At 39.4% G+C, this 19,446-nt stretch overlaps 1 protein-coding gene across 2 annotated transcripts in view; it reads left to right on the top strand.

The window, feature by feature from the left end:
- Nucleotides 1-4,226: 4,226 nt before the first annotated feature.
- APOO (apolipoprotein O) overlaps nt 4,227-19,446 on the top strand; it is a 29,236-nt gene continuing 14,016 nt past the window's right edge. Inside the window, exons 1-6 of one of the 2 annotated variants that reach the window (XM_032100833.1) lie at nt 4,227-4,316; nt 8,265-8,372; nt 10,701-10,820; nt 13,454-13,508; nt 14,556-14,651; nt 16,134-16,225. In XM_032100833.1, coding sequence (XP_031956724.1) covers nt 4,308-4,316; nt 8,265-8,372; nt 10,701-10,820; nt 13,454-13,508; nt 14,556-14,651; nt 16,134-16,225 — 480 coding nt within the window. In that variant the 5' untranslated portion in view covers nt 4,227-4,307. Of the gene's footprint in view, nt 4,317-4,351; nt 6,456-8,264; nt 8,373-10,700; nt 10,821-13,453; nt 13,509-14,555; nt 14,652-16,133; nt 16,226-19,446 lie in introns of those variants that run through there. The other variant, XM_032100834.1, reaches the window with a different exon arrangement.

Here is a 19,446-nt window from a genome sequence, read left to right as displayed (position 1 = left end):
CACAAGGTAAGTTTCACTCTAATTAAGACAGTATCATTAAATACAAAAATCTGCTCAATTTAGTTTTTGGTTGGGTTTTTTTGTTTTGTTTTGGTTTTTTTTATCATTTAGGAAGTGAATAAAGTAGAAAAGATGAAGGAGTACTCTTATGGATATGCAAACTACTCCCCCTTCACAAAGGCACAGTGAAAGGTCTGTCATGCACCCAGTAAAGGCCAGTTCAATTAGCTGCTTAACAAATATGTGCTAAAAGTGACAGGAACCTGAGAAATGGACCCACCCAGCAAAGCTGTGTGCCTGACATGCCCCCTCCCACTGTGCTTTGTGTGGGCATTTAGAGCGCCAGGCTCACAGCACTGGGTGAAGCTGCTTAACAACTGAAGGTTGAATTTACTGGGGCCCTTGTGGTTGTGTATTTTCTTCTAATAACTACATATTTTCAATGAACTTGAAGAGAGATCTGCCAAACAGCATTATTTCCACTTACAACACAAACAAAAAGCTCTAAGAGGCAGAATAGCAGTTTCTTTTATAAAGACATCAAAACCCAATTCTAAACAGGCTGGCAAAACTGTAGTGACAAGTCATGGTATTTTAAAGAATCATTTGTTTTAATGAAAAAAGGTGCATGGAAAAACGTGGGGGGGTCTTGGGATTGTTTGTTTGTTTGTTTGAATATACAAGATGATCTATCATGAAGGAGAACATCAAAACAAACCAGCGTTTCAGAATTATGTTTTCCAATGATCAGTGTGAGTAGGTAACTTCATTGGTATTTGATGGGCAGATGTTACACTCACATTTTAGCCTTAATGTGCAACAAATAATTTTTTTTTTCCTACTCTTATAAATCTATGGCAAAGAACTGTAATTGTATTGCTAGTAAAGGACTGATCTTATTTTCCTGACCAAAAAATAAACGGTAAACAAGCAATCTAATAAAACATTATGAAAGCTCAGACCATGATGGCTAAGGCAGAGGATTAGAGATCGAGTTTCTTAAATTGTATTTCTGCCTGTGCTGACAGTTTATGAACTGTAGTGACATTTTCAAGCTTCTCTGAGCAGCAGCTTTCTAAAGGAAATGTATCTTTCACAAGTGTTTAGAAAAGCCAATTACCAAGGAGAGAGAAAAAAACTGGCATGCAAAATCAAACTGAAATTTGCTAGAGGTTCTTACATTAGAAACAGCCAGGAGTCAGTCATGCCAAACCTCTTTATTCTGTGGCCTCAGCAGCAGAAACTTCAGCTCCTTTTTAAGCCTGTCTGACAGTGTTTTGGACTGTGCATAATCCATTATGGCATATATTATCCTTGTCCCAGGGAAATTTTGCAGAGATAACCTCCTCCAGCATAAGAGAACAATACACCTACATGAAAGCTATTATATTTGTATTGTTCTCCCCTACAAAGGTTTTCCCATTTATTTTCATCTGTCATATCAATACTTTTAAAGATTAACTTTCACATTAACCAAAAAAAATGCACTGAAGATGCCTGAGCTAATAAAATTATTTGGATTAAAATTTTTTTTGAAGCAACCATCTGTTCTTCAGATATTTTTATCTGTGTTACATAATTGTATTAGTAATTGTTGTATAGCCTCTACATATAAATTGATGACAAAAATATGTATTTGTAACATACACACCATTTTATGTCCAGAAAGAATTGGAATTTTCTTTACTGTTCGTGTACCAAACTTAAAAAGAGAGTGCTTGCTTTGCAAACTATCCCGTCACATCCTGACAAAACCTCCACAAAATGCTGCAAAATCAGTTTTCCATAAACATTTGCCTCACACTGGCTGCTTATATTCTGGAAATGTAAGTGATAGTGCAAAACATAGTGCAATGGAGAAAGAGGCCAGTTAGTGTTCTTTACTCACTGGCCACTTAAGTACATCTTAGGTTTAACTCTTCCATGCTAAAATCTTTATAACCAAATCCATTATAAAATATCAGTATTGTCTGTGGGTACAGAAGCTCATTTTGTACCATTTGTTCACGGCATTTCTGCTGTCCCATTAAGTTGCCTGTTAGGGAGCATTGCCCAGTTCTGCAATGCAGTGGTTAAGCTTTTTCCTGCTACAGCTGCTTCTGTCAGGTCTTTAAAGATTCTGCAGTAAAGAAATGGAGGAATTTTCTTTAAGAGGGAACAATAAAAATTATCATCACAAAGAAAACTGTACAAGGGTGCATACCTTGTCTGTCTTTCCACAGTACTGTTCCTGATGAACTCTTTGCTACCATATTCTTCAAGTGATTCACCTTTTGCATTAAAATTCTTCTAATAACATTTTCTAGGACTAACAGGATGCTATTAATATTCTAAAATCAATACTAGCTGTTTTCAAGAAACTGTGTTTCTTGAACACCTCCAGGGATGGTGACTCCACCACCTCCCTGGGCAGCCTGTTCCAAGTCCATTTTCTGACAGAGATTTAGAACTCCTCATTTCTGATGTTCATCTCCCACTGAGTTACAAGTCAGTCACCGTGGGATGTACGCAAGACCCTTTCTTGCCACGGATGTGAGAGAAAAAACTTGCACCTGTCCAACTCACTCAAGTGAGCTGGAAGTTGCCACAGGGGATGCAGAGACCAAGGAGTGTAAAAATGCTGAGAAAAGGGTACTTGATTTTTTTTTTTTTTTAATTTAATGAGATTAGAAAGGCACAGAACCCTATCCATACACAAGCCCCATTGTGCTGGTTTTGGCTGGAGTAGAGTTAATTCTCTTTGCAGTGGCTGGTAAGGGGCTGGGTATTGGATTTGTGCTGAACACAGGATTGATAGTACAGAGATGTTTTTGTTACTGCTGAGCAGGGCTTACACAGAGCCAAGGCCTTTTCTGCTTTTTGTACTGCCAGGCTCGTAACAGGGCTGGGGGTGCTTGGAAGGCTGGAAAGATACACAGCTGGGACAGGTAACTGCAACTGTCCAGAGGGATATTCCAGACCATGTGACATCATGACCAGTATATATAGTGGAGGGAAGAAGAAGCAAGGGAGGGCACAGTTGGAGTGATGGCATTTGTCTTCCCAAGTCATCGATTCGTGTGATGGAGCACTGCTTTCCTTGAGATGGCTGAACACCTGCCCAAACATGGGAAACTGTGAATATATTCCTTGTTTTGCTTTGCTTGTCTGCATGCTTTTGCTTTCCCTGTTAAACTGTCTTCAAGCCACGAGCTCTCTAGTTTTTATCCTTCCGATTCCCTCCCTGATCCTGCTGGTGGGGCAGTGAGCAAACAGCCGTGTGGGGATTAGGTACCAGCTGGGCTTAAGCCCAGAGTGGTTTATATACTGATCATGATGACACACTGATCATGAATATCCCTTTGGACAGTTAAGGTGACCTGTCCCAGCTGTGTCTCCTCCCAGCCTCCCATGGACCCCCAGCCCCCTCAGCAGCATGGCAGTACAAAAAGCAGAAAAGGCCTTGGCTCTGTGTAAGCCCTGCTCAGCAGTAACAAAAACATCTCTGTACTATCAATCCTGTGTTCAGCACAAATCCAGTATCAGCCACTATGAAGGAAAGAAACTCTACCCCAAGCAAAACCAGCCTACCCATCCAAATTATACTGCAGCGAAAGAGAGGAGCAATGAAGCTGGTGAAGCAAAAGTCCTGTGAGGAGCAGCTGAACGAGCTGGGGTTGTTCAGCCTGGGGAAAAGGAAGCTCGGGGGTGACTTTAGCACTCTCCTGGCAGGAGAGTGTAGCCAGGTGCGGCGCGGTCTCTTCTCCTAGGCAGCCTGCGACGGGATGAGAGGACACAGTCTTAAGCTGTGCCAGGGAAGGTTTAGGTTGGACATTCGGAAGAATTTCTTCACGAAAAGGGTGAGTAGACCCTGGAATGGACTGCTGGTGGAGTCACCGCCCCTGGAGGTGTTTAAGGAAAGACTGGACGTGGCACTCAGTGCTGTGATGTAGTTGACACGGTGGTGTTCGGTCATGGGTTGGACTCGATGACCTCAGAGGTCTTTTCCAACCTAACTGATTCCGTGATCCTGTGACTGATTCTGTGATCTCCGAATACCCGAATCTTCTTTATAAAGGCTGCAAGGTAACACACCGAGCCATGCTGCGGGGCTGCGGACTAGCGTGTGCGCCCTTTCGGCACTCCGGCACCTCCCTTTTGTCCCGCAGCAGCCCTGAGGCGCCGTTCCCGCGCCGCAGACAATGAGCATCTGACCGCCCGCGCTTCCCGAGCGGCGCCGGCCCCAGGCGGGCGCGGGGCGGGGACACCGCCCGTGACGTCACGCCGCGGTGACGCCATCGCTCCGTCGCCGCGCGCCCGGCGCCGCCATGTTCAAGGTGAGGAAGGGTCCCCGCGGCCGGGCCGGGCCCGCGCCGCCGCCTCCCCCGCTCCGCCCGCGGGCTCTGCCTTTAGCTCTTCGCAGGCTCTTAGTTCCACTCTCCTTGCAGCTGCTTAGTCGCTCCTTTTAGCGCTTCAGAACCGCGTGTCCTCCGTGTTGCATGAAAAGAGAACATTCCTTGCTTAAACTGCGCCTGGGATACAGCCGCGCGCAGCTGTGTTGCCGCAGAGCTTGGATTCGTGCGTGCAGATCACATTCCTTCTTTACAGCTTCTTCTTCTTTTGAAATTGCTTCCAGCAGCGCGGAGCTGTGTTACCGTAGAATCTGGGTTCGTGCAGTTGTCGCTTGAAAGCGTCGACTCGGGCTTGAAAAGTGTCCCTTTAGTGCGTGAAGGTTGTCCGTGAAGCCTGCGAAAAGCGCGGTCCGGGTCTCGCTGTCTCAAAGGTCTTTGCCTCTGATAAGAGCAGCCCCAGATCCCATCAGCTTAAAAGCGAGCTCTGTGTGTCAGTAAGATAGTTGTTACGGCTACTTTTTAAAAAAAAAAAAAACCAAAAACCTGGTGCTGCTCGATTGTCGATACTCAATTTCCTTGGTACCACTTTCTGTGTCAAATATTGATAATATGTCTAGATACCAATATCCTGAGTGTACCAAATACTAATACATAACTGAAACACAGTAAGTTGCGTCTCAACATGAGGAAGAACTTTACACTGAGATGGCAGAGCACTGGAACAGACTGCCCAGGGAGGTCGTGGAGTCTTTGGCGATACTCAAAGCCCACCTGGACATGTTCCTGTGTCACCTGCTCCAGGTCACCCTGGCTTGGTGGTGAGGTTCGACTGGATGATCTCCAGAGGTCCCTTCCAACCCTGACAATTCTATGAATCTGTGGTACTGATGTGCTGAGCCTTCACTTGCTCTGCTCTTTTCACAACTTTTTTCTTTTCGTGCTTTAATGTTGTGGCAGCTGCTGGAATTCTTTTGTTCTCAGAATCATTGAGAATTCCATAATTGATACTGAATTGTCATTAGAGGGGTTATATGTGAACCTGTGCATTTAGGCAGTATGCATAATATGAGTACTTTTATACAGCCAGTGAGGATTTAGGTGCTGCAGGCCAACCTGATGTTATGCCTCTGAGAGCCAAAGGGGAAGGTGGCTTTTTGTCCTTTTTTTGTCCAGGGTATTTGTGCTTCAGGGACAGGAGTGTTCAAGAGTTTGGATTTTGGTTTTATGTTTTTATAGTTCAGGTTGAGAAATAGGAGGAAGAATAGAAAAAGAAGAGAAAAACGAAGCAGTTACATACATTAGGGCCAGTACCAGCCTTCTCAAAAGTAGGGTCAAGCTTTTCCTATGTGGTGTCTAAAGACAAACTTGAATTCTTCAGCCAGAGAGGAGTAGATGTATCTTTTTTACTTAAAATAGCTGCAGAGCACTGCCAATAGAAAAGAATGTCAGCTCTGCTTTTCTGATACTGGCTGCATGGCTGTAAGACTGGCAGGCTTGAAGGCACAGCTCAATCAGTCAAAATGTTTACTAACCAGTTGTTTTAGTAATACATGGTTAGTATGGAATTCAAAAATGAGATCCTAGAGGGAGTTTTGGAAACAAGAAGTGCAGCAGTTGATCTTTCATACTCCCAAATAAATACCTCTGTTTGCACAAATATGCAGTATTTCAGCAGCAGTTCTGTCTGTCCCATAAGGCTGATGTAGGGGACCATTGCAGTATGACTTGAACAGCACATTTAAGAAGAGGTTCAACTTGCACTTTTAGTGGTTAATTTCATTTTGCTAAGAAGTAGAACTGATGGAAAATGTCTGCACTTCAGTATCTTGATAATGTAAACAGTTGACCTTTTCAGTCTGAGTAGTTTTGTGATTGCCAATACTGTTTTGTGAAACCAAGGTGCTTCCAGTGTTGTGCTCTGCTGTTTGTGTCTTTATATAAAAATCTCAAATATTTAAAGCATTTGGATTTATGGTTTCTGCTGGTGACGCTTAGCACCATTTACTGTTTGAAAACATATTTCAGAATGAAAATGCATTTAGATTTTTGCCTTTTCAGTGTCACAACAATTTTGCAGTGAAAAAAAAGGAGAGATTGAGGAAATAAACTCTACAGCTATTAATGGTTAGTAGCATTTGTTTTTGCCCTGGCTAACGGAAGTATGTGAAAAGTGTTTAAGCAAACACTATTAAAGATTATCCTTGTCTTTCCTTGGCTGTGAAACAGCTGATCCAGTCATTGTGGTGTTTCATTTATAGTGCTTTAGTAATGAGTCCATAAATTCAGACAAGGAAAAACTTCCATTGTAAGCAAGTTTTTCCATACATTTTGACCCATCAGATCCCTTATGTCTTCCAGAAAAGCAATCCTGTGACCTAGTTCTTGTGTGCTGTTTTCTACGCATAAATGAACGTTTTCAGGAAGTTTGACAACTATATCATCTAATTTTTAGTTGGAGGCGTCTCTTGGTTACATTTAATAAACATTCCACCTGCAAAGCAGTGGAAGAAATTTAAGCTGCAAATGCGCAACTGCTTACAAGAAGCTGATGAGGTCTGGGTAATTTTAAAGCTGTTTTCTAACAGTTCTGGAACAAACAGAAAGAGCAATTGTGCCGTGGCTGGGCCAGTTACCGCCGTTACAGCACGAAGGACGTGCTGGTTTGACCACGGCTTCAGTCGCACAAGCAGCTAGGTCAATGCAACAGACCCTATTAGTTCCGAAAAGGAAGAGGCCTTGCTGCCTTCTCCTTTCTCATCCCTTCTTCCCTGGACCACACAGTTCCTCTGGTGCTTGTCAGGCTGTTTCATGGATGGGTTCAATTTACTAATCCCGCACAAAGCTCTCCACTTCTCTTTCAGGATTAATCTTTTGCCAAATTGGCAAGGTGAATTGCCTCACAGTGGAAGCATCCGGCCACCAAAGCTAGGGCAAGGTGAGCAGCAGGACTTCTGGGAGCCAGTGCTGGAGAGGAGCCACACGCCTCCAGTTTGGTTTTAGATCCACTCGTGCTGTAACCTGATCCAGCAAAAACCAGGCTGTTGTAACTCTGCACATTTCCATGAGCAGTAACAGGAGTATGAGACATTAAAAGCTTTCCCACTGACATTTCTGGAGTTATACTTTGCTGTTAATAAGGATGTGCGTTTGCTGGAAAATGCTCTCTTGGCATTCTTGGTTTACTGTGCAGCTAAGATTTTTATCTTCTGTTTTTTAAGTTGAAGCAGAATTTCTCATTAAGAAATAAAATTTAGTGTAGGTCCTGAATATTGGAAGAATTATATCCACCTTACTCATGGTGGTTGTATTGTGTGATTGGATTGAATTTAGAGTATTCAAAAAACAGTCTAGTAATTGGTGTTTCTGACAGAGAAGTAGGAGACATTCCTAAAATTCTTAGAAAGTACTGATTTTGTTCTGGTATTTATAGTTGTAGGTCTTATTGTTTTCCTAAATGTAGATGCAAATATTAAGTAGAAGTAAAACACTGAACTTCTTGGTACTAACTATGGAAAAATTGAGGTATTATGGGCATTCATGAAGTTGATTAAAATATTAATATAATCTTGCTATTTAAACTGAGGAAGTTAATACAAAAATTATTTCAAATGAGAGAAAATGAGATCTTTTTTGTGAGATGAAAACTGGTGAGATTAGCCTTTATTTCTTCTAGGTTAGTGTTTATTTCTACTGTGTCTGTTAGCCTTAGGCTTTTCCAGCTACCATCTGGAGTCATTTAGATGTTACCATGTGGGTGCCTGAGAGCATTAGGTTGTGTACTGCTGACCGCCCTTTCTCCTAATTTCCAAGCATCTTAATATATCACTTTTTACCATGTAGAGGGACATAAACATTGTCTACCTGGATATGTTCAAACGTGTTGCTGTTTTGTTTGCACATAATGATGTACTTGTCTTCCTATAATGTTTCCAGGTAATTCGGCTGGGGGCCACCCCTGTCAGCCTGGGCTTGCTCTCTATCCAGGTTTATGCTGCTTCTTCAGAGAAGACTTCCAAAAAAGAGTTGCTGAAAATTGAGGAGGTAAGTGTGGTTAGAGCCTTAGTGCTCTTCTATCTAAAGAATTCTGAAAAATACTTATTTTGATGTGTGAAAGCATTTAGGTACATCTTGTCACCTTTTGTATTCATGCCTTGATATTTGCTTCTCAATTTTCCACAACAGACACATCTGTATAGTTTTGCTTTTACCTGGGCATCACATTTGATGTTCTTCACTTGATAGTGCCAAGCTTGCTTGTGTGTAAGATCTTTTTCCTACATAAAAGCCTTGTATTCTTCATTCAGAAATTACGTTTTCATGTTTGTAGATTTACTTATTGGTATATTTCAAGTCCACAGGAATATTTTCTTTGCTTTTTATCCAGATAATACCACTTACTTTTTGCTGTTAAGTACTGTTGGTAAATTCTAATAAAAATTCATTTATGTTCTCCACTAAAACAGGAAATCAGAGTGTTTTATTTCTAAAAACATTCTCTTTTTTATGATCCAAATTCTTGTCTGGCAATACTTTGAATCCACTATAGTAGCCTACAGAATTTTACCAGTTTTTCTTTATTCACAGTATTCAGACCTAAGCAACAACAAATACAATAAGTAGTGGTAATAAATACCCGCTATATCTTCATTTCTTTAAGATGTTACAAATGTCTTGCTTATAAGTAGAGCTTTAAAATACCCTGTCAAACTGTAGATTCACCAGCATTGTTGCACAGGCTTTTAAAAGTCTCCAACATTAAAAAAAAAATTAATAGAAGTAGTTCATAACTAAATCCAGCTTTATATCCATGAAAGCGTGCAGTTGTTTAAAGTTGTTTCAATCCAAGCTGAAGTGTTGTTACATAAGCACTAGAACTAAGACTCGTGTTTGTGCATACTTAGGTGTTTTGGCTGTGTCTGCATGGGCAGTTCCCTTGTACAGAGTGAGAGGAGCCGTAGTTGCTGTGGGCTCCTGGCCCTCCCTGGCCCGGGAGCCTCAGCCTGGGCTGTCGCGTGCCCAACCTCTGCTGGCCTGAGTCAGGCGTGAGGCAGCAGCGTGGAGTTCATGTGAGCTGAGTAATGGGCTTGCCATCAACTCCAGCACAGCAGAATGTGCAAGCCATGGAGTTTCGGCTTCCTTTCTTGCCATTCACAGGGTGTTAGTTTGGATCTCTACTGTGTCAGCTGTCTAGTTTCATAAAATATATGGGAATTTCCTTATCTCCGAGGCTTCTGTCCCTGTGCCAGACACTGCTGTTAGGTTGTCCAACAGGATCAAAGTTCAGCTTGTGACTATGATTGCCAGGGATGACCAGGTTTCCTAGGGAAATGAGGCTGAAAATCCTTGTCTTTCAAAGTATTATGGGAAATCCAGCTGCACAAGTTATCAACTTATTGGAGAAATTCTATGTAATTTTATGTTATGTTATGGTTAGCAGGTTTTTTGATTATGACAGACAGTTCTTTTCCAGCTGATCATGAGAAGAGGGCTAGCTAGCTACATTTTAATGCAGCAATACTTGCAGTCATCAGTTTACAATAAACTACTAAATGGAGTATAAATATGGTATAAAATATAAGCTTTTTATACTAAACATCAGTGTAGTATATAAACTGCTCAAAATTTTAATATGTTTTGTTTTGATCTGAACTTTGCTGTTCATCTTCAACAGTACAGACTTCGGTCTTTTTTTTTTAATGGAATACAATTTCAAATATGCTTAGGTAATTGTAGTAAATGTTGTGATTCTCCACCCTAAAGAGGGTGGTTTAGCATTTATTATGTGCAGGTGCCCATTGCTCGTTACAGTTCCTCTTTGCTCAGTGCCAGGGTGCCATTAGTGCTGTCAGTTGCTGATGTGGTTAATGACCAAAGGTTGGGATGTTGTACCATTTTCCTGCTCAGTAACAAACAGGCACATTTGTATTGGATGTTACCTTTGTTAGAAGCTGCTTAGGCTCTTTAATGATGGCTTGTGCAAATATAGAAAATGATTGATTGTGATTTCTAGTACATTCAGTATGTTAACTGGGAACCAGAAGTGCTGATTAAGGTGAGAAACATTTTTCACAATTATGTTGTGTGTTCTTATTAAACTAGTTTAATATTAATTTATAACTTGTGACTTGGATCATATAGCAGCTATGAATGAATTGTATAGCAGTTAGAAGTCATCTTCATCATAATTATGTGCTGTATAATTAAACTTTGCTCATAATGGTTGTCTCAGAGCTGTGTGAATTTTTATTATGCATTGTTTATGTAGTAAGCACAGTGTTAGGTGTTCTCTGCTTGGACTGTTCATGCCCTGAAGACCTACTTACAGAATTACACCTTTGTTTTTAACATCTTGTTTGCTAATATTCACAGCTGTCACTGTACTCCTCCCCAGCTCGTGAGACTAAATATGTGGAGAATCCCAAAACGGAGTTGGAAGAGGGAGTTTCCCGTTTACGGCATGTTATGGAGCCATATACAGCCTGGTGTCAGGTATAATGGTTTGTATTGCAGCTGGTGATGGTTCGGGGATAAAGCTCCAGCTGGCATTGTGGTTTGCTTTTTCAGAGTTGGAAGTAACAGATAGCAGCAAAATAAAAGTTAATAGCTGTAAAAGCATTTCTCAAAAATGCTGCATCACCTAAAGTTTTCTGCATTGCTTAAAATTTACCACAGTTCAGGTCATATTTTATTTACCCTCTTGTCACACAAAACCAGTTGTGTCTCTATACTAGCTGAACTAAACCCTGGATTTAGGGGTTCACCTTCCAAAAGAATGAAAAGAAAATTAACTAAAGCATAGAATTGTTTTCTGAAGTGAACTTTAGGCTTAAATATACCTAGAGATAACTGAATTTGGCACTTTTCTGTGGCTGAGGAAGATAGGATAGTGGTATTTGCAGTTTTCATGCTCAAGGAGGCCTTAAATTATCAAGCAGTGTGTTTTGGAGCAGCAAAACCAAGTTGCCCTCACTGCAACTGTGACAAAACACAACTTAGCAAAAAATAAATCAGTGTTTGCTGAACTGGAATGTTGAGGGAAGGAATGCAGCTCTCTGGAAGAGAGAAAATCCCATACCACTAAGCAGTGGTAAACCTAATCCCCAGACCTAGCCCCAAAACCTTCTCATATCATTAGGTAGTATGTTTAGAGTAAATAGTCATTAAATACAAAAACAGTCTCTGTAGCAGAGAGGAAAACCAAGATTTTTGTAGTCAAGGCCTAAATTGTTAGTATTAGATTGCAAAGCCCCAGGATGGCTTTCTTGCTTTTTCCTGCTCAGGAAATGTTGAGTGTTACTTTTGAAGCAAGGGCATCCTTGCCCTGTGGTTGCCTCTTGGCAACTTAAGTCGAGTTGCTGCTTTTCTGTCTGGCTGTTATGAATCCCCTTAAGGTGCAAGCTGTTTGCCCAGCTCTCCATTGAAAGCCAAGCTGTGCAGATCAGGGTGTCCTTTCTGCCTGGAAATTTTCTTTGGTGGTACCTTTAATAGGATTGAAACATTTTTGCAGAGTTACTCAATCTAATGCTTCTGAAGTGCCACCAGCAGGAGCACTGGCTGCAGTTTGAAAAAGGAAGGGGGGCTTTCTGCAGGATAGTCAGAGCTCTGGCCTCCTGAACACATGGGTTTTGGTTGGTTGTCTGTGTAACCCTAACTGGGGAACGGAATTGGAGAGGAGGTTAGTTCCCACTAGGACTAACTAAAGATAAGCCTTTAACCTTGCTTTATGTCTTGCTAACCTGTTGTAATCCTGTTTGTTTTATTTTTTTTGTCTGTCTGGTGATCATTGACATCAGATGTGCTCTTCTGCTCACACACAACAAGCCATTTGCTGGCAGTGGTTTACTGACTCATTTTATGAAGTGGGCACGTAAACTTCATGGGTTTGGGGCAACCTTACTTGCCTAACCGTCGTCGGAGGTAGCTTTGATTTTGCACCCCCTTCCCATCCTTGCTGTGTTGAAGAAAGTAATATTTAGGTGTGTCTTAGTTGTCTTTAAAATCAAAAATAACCCAGGACAATGAGAATAAAATTGGTTGTGTTTGTATATCCATTTTACTTTTTCAAAATTAGTTAACTATAGTGGAAATGCAGCTCAAAACCTCATGTAGAAATTGGCCAGTTGTGTTTCAGCTGTGACAGAAGATCAGACTTAGTCTCTGGCGTCTTTAGAGCAAGTTTGTCTTAAATTGGCTTTTCGTAAGACCAGTAGCCATTTAGAGTTATGCTGTGTGTCACATGTTAACACTTTTTCAGTCTCATGACAGATGAGGTTTTTTTATATCACTCTTGCCAGTGAGGAGATGAAAGTTCTAAAGATATTATCCCCATCCAGATGCAGTTCAGGTGGAATTGCAAGACTATTCTCTGCATTAGCTTTGGGCATATATGTGTATGAATTTGTTCCCTAATTTTTAGTCAGCCTTACACTGTGTCTCTGTAGGATTATTAGCATAAATAACAATCAGCAGAGTTCTTTTTATTGAGATTTTCTCTTCTGTTTTGATAAAAGGCAATGTGAATTCTTCCTGAATATTTTCAGTCTGAAAAAAACGGGGAACTAGTCTGTGGGGTTTATGCAGTGTCTTTGATTTACTTTGGACATCTATGGACATCTCATTTTCCAAGTCACTTCAAAATGCAGTCTTGTTAGCCTAAGACAGTCTTCTGGAAAGTGGAATTTATCACCTTGCAGAATGAGTCACATACCCCTGTGAAGTGTGAAGAAGTAGTTTATTGCAGTATTATACTTCTTTTCTTTGCATTACCTCAAGTATTTTTGCAATACCTACATACACTGAGAAACCTGAGATAATTCTGAGTTGCAGCTGCCTGATCTCAATAAAATACTGAGATTGACATCTGTGCTTTGAAGTATTATATTTCATCTTTTCCAAAGACTGCTTTGAGAAAAATCTGTAAGTTATGCTGAATGTAATGTTGAGCAAGCATAGCCCTGTAAGTGAAGGGCGGAAGTGGGAATAAAAGTAAGTTATTTTAGGGACCCATCATTTTTTTCTTTAGTGTTTTTTTTTGTCTCCTTTCTTTGTCAGGTCAGTTACAGTCTATAGGTAATATTTTAGTTACTTGGTATCTATTTACCCTTGTTCTCTTTTTTTTTTAGGATCTTTATGCCAAAGCTATGCCCAAATTAGAAAAAGCTGTTGAGCATGGTAGAGGTAAATCAGCTTAGTTTTCTTCACTAGCAATTTAAAATGCAGGACTATGCTATGTCTTTAGTTTAAAGGGAATTCCATTAAGCATCACTGTATGTATAATTTCTAATGCATTTAAAACTACTTTATTTCCACTGTGTATCTGTTTGAATTTCCTTTGTGGGTCACTTATGACACTACATTTCTAAACAATTAAAACTAGAGACCAGCATTTATGTTTATCAATGTCACTAAAAATTAGTTATGCAGGAAAAGAAGGGGAAAAACCCTCACAATTTATTCCCAGCCAGCTGTATTTGCTTGACTCAGCCTGTAGCAGTATTTGCTTGACCCAGCTTAGTAGCTGAAACCTACTGTAAAGTATATTACTTGTTGCTAGCATTAGGTCTTTTGTTTGTAATGTTTATCCTTGTCATTTTGGTTTTCTTCCATAGATCTTAATTTGTTTTTGTGAGCATCCTTTCATACTTAAGCTTACCAGGACTGAGCATGGATGCTATGTAGAGCACATTTCAGATACTGCACCTCTTTTCTTTAAACTTAGTGGTTTCAGTCCTTTGAATTCGTTTGCATGGAAGATTTTCCATAGTTTCCGTTCCCCCCACCAGACTCCCATCTTCAAGTGCACTTTGTTTTTGCTGTGTCTTTCCATTGTTCTGTGATGTGGTTTTTGTACAATACTTTACTGAAACTAATTCTTGTTAACATGTAACTGTAAAATGCCATTTTGTAAAGGTTTTTATCATTTAATTTGAAAAAGACATGATTGAGATGCAAAAGAGGAAAACAAAACAGATGGCCCAGGAGCAAAGACAAAGCTCCTGTGAAAATTGATAAATACAATACAATGCTCAGTTTCATTCATGTGTCACTAGAGAAGATCTCAAAGGCTTTGAATTTTTTGCCAGCATATCTAAAATGGGCATGATAATTACATGTGTTTTGATAACTCTTTGTGTTTTGTAACAATTGCCAGCGTGTATTGATGATTCCTTATCACAAAAACACTTTCACATTACATTAAAGCACTTTGTTCTGGCTTCTTTTCAGAGGGCTATGAATTTCTCCAAAAACCCCCTGCTGGATTTTATCCAAGACTTGGTGTGATAAGTTTTGCTGGAATTATTGGATTGTTTCTTGCTAGAGGTAAGTGAGAACCATTTGAACTGGTTATGTTACGATTTTGGGTAATTTATTTGTGGGTTTTAGGGTACTAATTTTTAATTGTGACAATGAGATCTGACTAAACTGTACAAGCATGTTTCTACAATGTTGCTTCAATTATAAAGAAACTTCATGGAAAAGGTGTTTAATAACCAACAATTATTGTTTTATCCCTGCTGTATTTGTTACTAGAATCTAGTCTTCTGTATTACCCTGTTGTAGCTTAGTATAACAAAAATGGGGAAGGACTGGTTTGGTACTTTTTAGCCTAAAAATATTTTTAATTTTTGAAGTTCTTGATCACATATGGCCCTGTAGAAAACAACAGGGGAGTGAATTATGGTAAAATACAGATGTTCCTGAACTATGATATTTGTCCAATTAGGTGTATATTTGAGTTTCTTCTAAGTATTATGTGTCCAGGCACAGAACTGCTGCAGATGGTGATTCAGCAAATAGACTTGTGAACTCTGGGTGTACTATAAATACCTGCACATTTTGCACTACAGAAAAGTGATACAGTTAATTTCATCACCCTTGTGGAAGAAATGTTCATGCTTTCCTGAAAAGAAGCGTTAGTTTAAGAAATGTTAAGTGTGAAAAATTATTTTGTGCTTACGTTGAGATATTCTTAATGCAGTGAAATGTAGGTAACAGAACTTTAAAGCTGTAGAATTTAAATACCAGTGAGGAGATGGTTTGGACAAAAATAAACCTTTGTGGGGCCTGAATGTGTTGAACAAACTGGAAGAGTGTGCTTGGCTGTATAGAAATTAGAAGTGCACCTCAAAATACTTAATTTTCCTGTGAAGCTGGTGAAAGTAGTACTTTATTTTTTTCCTAAATGACAGCTGCTCACTAAGTAGAGAATACAGTATTCAAAGTTTAATCATGTGAATATTGTGCAGTCATCCAGCTTGGTTTAAAATGCCATTGGAGATAATTAGTTTTAACCTTGTGTTGCAAATGGAGTCATGCACTTCACTTGTAAGAGAGAGCAGCAATGTGCTTATTGATACAAAGCAATGATGTAAAAAGATTTGACAGCAAGGTTCACCTGATCAGTTAGTGCATAGAGGACAGGTCAGACAGACCTGTCTGGGGAGGATCGTTGAGTCACAGGGTTCAGAGACAACCTCCTTCCTTTCTAGACTCCTACTCCGAGGAGCTCAGGTGAAGCTGTGTCCAGTCCTAGTCCCAGACTCGGTCAGCAGTTTATGCCCAAAGGATTATATGTGCACAGTGAATCTAAGATATGATCTTAGTGAAGCTTACAATGTTTAGCAAACTATTAGGGAGGCCTCTACTGATCAGAGTGATTATGTTTCTTAAGAAACTGGTAGGATGGAAGAGAAAATACACTAAACTGTATTTAAGAGAATTGTATATAAATAAAATGTTGGGGCCATTCAGCTGTCTTGGTTAACAATGGTTTGTGTTTGTTGATTTTTTGTTACAAAACAGGATCAAAAATAAAGAAGTTAGTGTATCCTGCAGCTCTCATGGGTATCGGTACCTCCCTGTATTACCCTCAGCAAGCAGTTGCTATTGCGAAGGTCAGTGATGATACCTTTCTTTGGAGAAGTCTCTTTTACTTTGATTGTTGCCTCCTAGCTTCAAATTAACTGGTCATCCATGTTTAAAAGCCATGTCAGTGGCAATTAACAACATTTCAGTTATTTTGTCAAAGCAGATGCAGTCTGGGCTGAAAGACAATCGGACATGTTCCTTTCAGTGACTTTTTTTTTAACATCTGCAGTAGTGTCTTCAGTTAGAGGAATGTCATTTCCTTTCAGAATCTCTAACCTCATGTAACACTAAATTAACATAAATATGCTAAGTGAGTATGGTTTGTGTGTTTACTTACAATACTAAGGAAGCCTGAAATATCTTGTGAGCAAATGAAAACAGTGTTTGAAATAAAAAAAAAAAGAGTTCTATAGAGAAGTCATCATAACATTTTGAGATAAATGTTATTGACATTTTCTGCCTTTTTTTGGTTAGGGTTTTAAGAAAGATAGCATGCATATTCTGGAATGGGATAAGAATTCTGCTGCAAACTTACTGGATGCCTTCCCTGTTCCTGGATTTGTTGTTCCAGGCACAAAGAAACATGTTAACTTGCAGTTGCTTAAGTGAGTTTCCTGTGAGAGCAAGAACTGAAGAGACCACAGAATTGCTTACAGCCCCTGCTGATGTTAGGTCATGTGCCTTGCTCTCCACACTTAGTGGTACTGGCAGATTCCTCAGTTCTCCACCACACTGTGTTTCAAATCCAGCTTTTAACCACTCACAGTACACATACTTGTATCTTTCAGAAATTCTTTATGTTTCAGCCTTTGGTAAATTTGCTATCTAGTTGTTGGGCACTTGCTAATAACTCTGAGATGTCAGAATGGTAATATGATATTCTCAAGAACATATGATGTTCTTTAAAAACTGAAAGGTCATTGACTTAGGGAGAGTCAAAACTGCTGAGTTTGAACTCTGCCAGTGTGGTGGTACTCTGATCTTTGATGGAATCTTTTTTTAGTGCTTCCAGGATTCAGATGCTCTAAATACAGATAATTCTGTTGGCTTATTCTCAGAGAGTGAAAATTATGCAAGTGGCAGGAAAAAAACCCATCAAAATTTAAGAAGCATAGACATTTCTGTTGGAAACTGTATTAAAATTCTGCTTGCCTTCTGAACAGTGAAGTGGGAAGTGATTGAACACTGTTCAAACTGATGTTACTGTTTTTAAAGAAGCTCAGTTCAGGCTTAACTATGGATTTGCTGCTAACAGCTTCACAATACTTAGTTTATTTTATGAGAACTTTGAAGTGCATGATTGCTCTTTGATTAATTCACAGTTCTTAGTTTGACTGTAATGAAAAATCTGATAGGAGATTGGAATAGGTTTAGCTTTGTTGACTTGGTCTGGACAGTAGACGTATGAATTTGGAAACTTCTGTGGGGAGAGTAATATCCTAGATACTGTTTTGGTTCCTCTAATCTATCTTGTGCTTTTCTTTTCTTAAAAAAGCGAAGTTTTAAGCATATCATATCTTACCATCCATAATTTTTAGGCTTTAATCTGAAATTGGAAACATCTTCCTCTCTATTAATTATTTTTAAATGTTTCATAAGCCTTTCAAAAAATGTCTGTAAACCTAGAAAGGGATGTCTGCAGTACACAGCTCACTTGCCAAGTTAATAAAACAATATAGAAAATATTCTGGAACATAAATTTTAATTAGTTATTTTATTTTCTATATTATGTTATTTTATTTTTCTTCCACACTTAAGTACTTCATCACTGCTTTTTCTTTTACAGTTGTATAATTCCCTTCATTGGGTCTTGCGTTGTTTATTTTTTTTTTAGTTTAGGGGTGTTTTGTTTCCTTCCCACTTTTATTTAAGACTTTCCAATGGAGAGTTGGAAATAAACATGGAAAAATGTATTTGTAGTTGAGGTCCAACACTTAATTCTCTGGAAGTAAAAATTTTTCTTTAATTAAGCTGTATGAATTCCTAAGTGGAGTTGTGGCAGCAGAGTTCATCATTGGTAACAGTTTTCAGACACTAATCGTCTAACTGAAGATGGAAGAAATGCATAGACTGTTATTTTTTTTTCCCTGCTTTAGTAATCATTCTAATGAATCACAAATTTGTAAGGGATTTATTTCCTTACTGCCAGTATGACTTTACTTTTAATAACTTCGAACAAAAGGTCAGACTGTGTATGTGGTAAGGGAACTGAATTTAATGCTAAAGTTTATTTTATTCTGGTGGAACCCTACTTAGTGTTTTGAAATGGTATTGCTTTCCAGATAATCATAATATATTCAAAATACTTTGTATTTACTGTGGCTTATCTTCCATCTGGAAAGAACTTTCCATTATGTAGTTACTTAAACCACTCTATCATGAGAATTAAATTTTGTGATTTGTTATTAGAACATTTCAAATTTACTAAAATACTGTGTGTTATGCTTTCATTCTTGAAAGAAATAAAAGCTTCCCAAAAGCAAGTTTTGTTTCTTTGACAGCAGACCACATTATTTCTATGTCTTTTGAACATATACCTTGTCCTTTGCTTAGATCAGTCTATAAGGCATAAACAGCTGCACTGGCACAGCTGAGAGCAGGACATGATTCCAGGAACTGTGAGTTGAAAAGCAGGAGCTGTGGTCACTTGATCCATGTTTGCTGCCGAATGCTGGTGAAATGGCACTTTGACTGCTTTGTTAACAGTGTAAATGTAGAAAAACCAGTGGATTCTCAGTTTAGTTACCCAGCATGAAATGTAGATAAAGAATTGCTAACTAAAATTCTGTATGTGTGTAATTGTGTGCAACATCCAGTATAGTCAGTAATGCGTGCTTATGGTGCTATGTGGGATTAAAATATGGAAGGTCTTCTCCATGCACATTGGGCCTTGGAGACCCCTGGTGCTACCCCAGTAGTGCCCAGTATGGGTGTTGGTGGCCCATGGTCACCCCGAACTTTCAGAATCCCGCTGAATCTGAAACCACGCGATCTGACTTTTGAACTTGTTTGTTCAAACTTAGCATACAAACCTGCTTACAGTGCTGCATTCAACAGTGATGGTATTCTAGCATGTTGACCTTGTATCTTGCCCTTCCAGTCTGCCTAGAACTGTATTTTCCAACTGTGAAAGTATCTGTGAGTCCTGGGTCTTGGGAGGTTTGTGCACTGGTGAAACATTGGTTGGTTTTGGCAGACTAAACTGTCAGGGTTGCTGTACCTTGTGATGTAGCTGCTTAATCCAGTG

The sequence above is a fragment of the Corvus moneduloides genome, chromosome 2 (assembly GCF_009650955.1).
Source record: "Corvus moneduloides isolate bCorMon1 chromosome 2, bCorMon1.pri, whole genome shotgun sequence".
NCBI lineage: Eukaryota > Metazoa > Chordata > Aves > Passeriformes > Corvidae > Corvus > Corvus moneduloides.
Note: the sequence above shows the minus strand (reverse complement) of the source record. Positions and strands in the feature narration are given on the sequence as shown.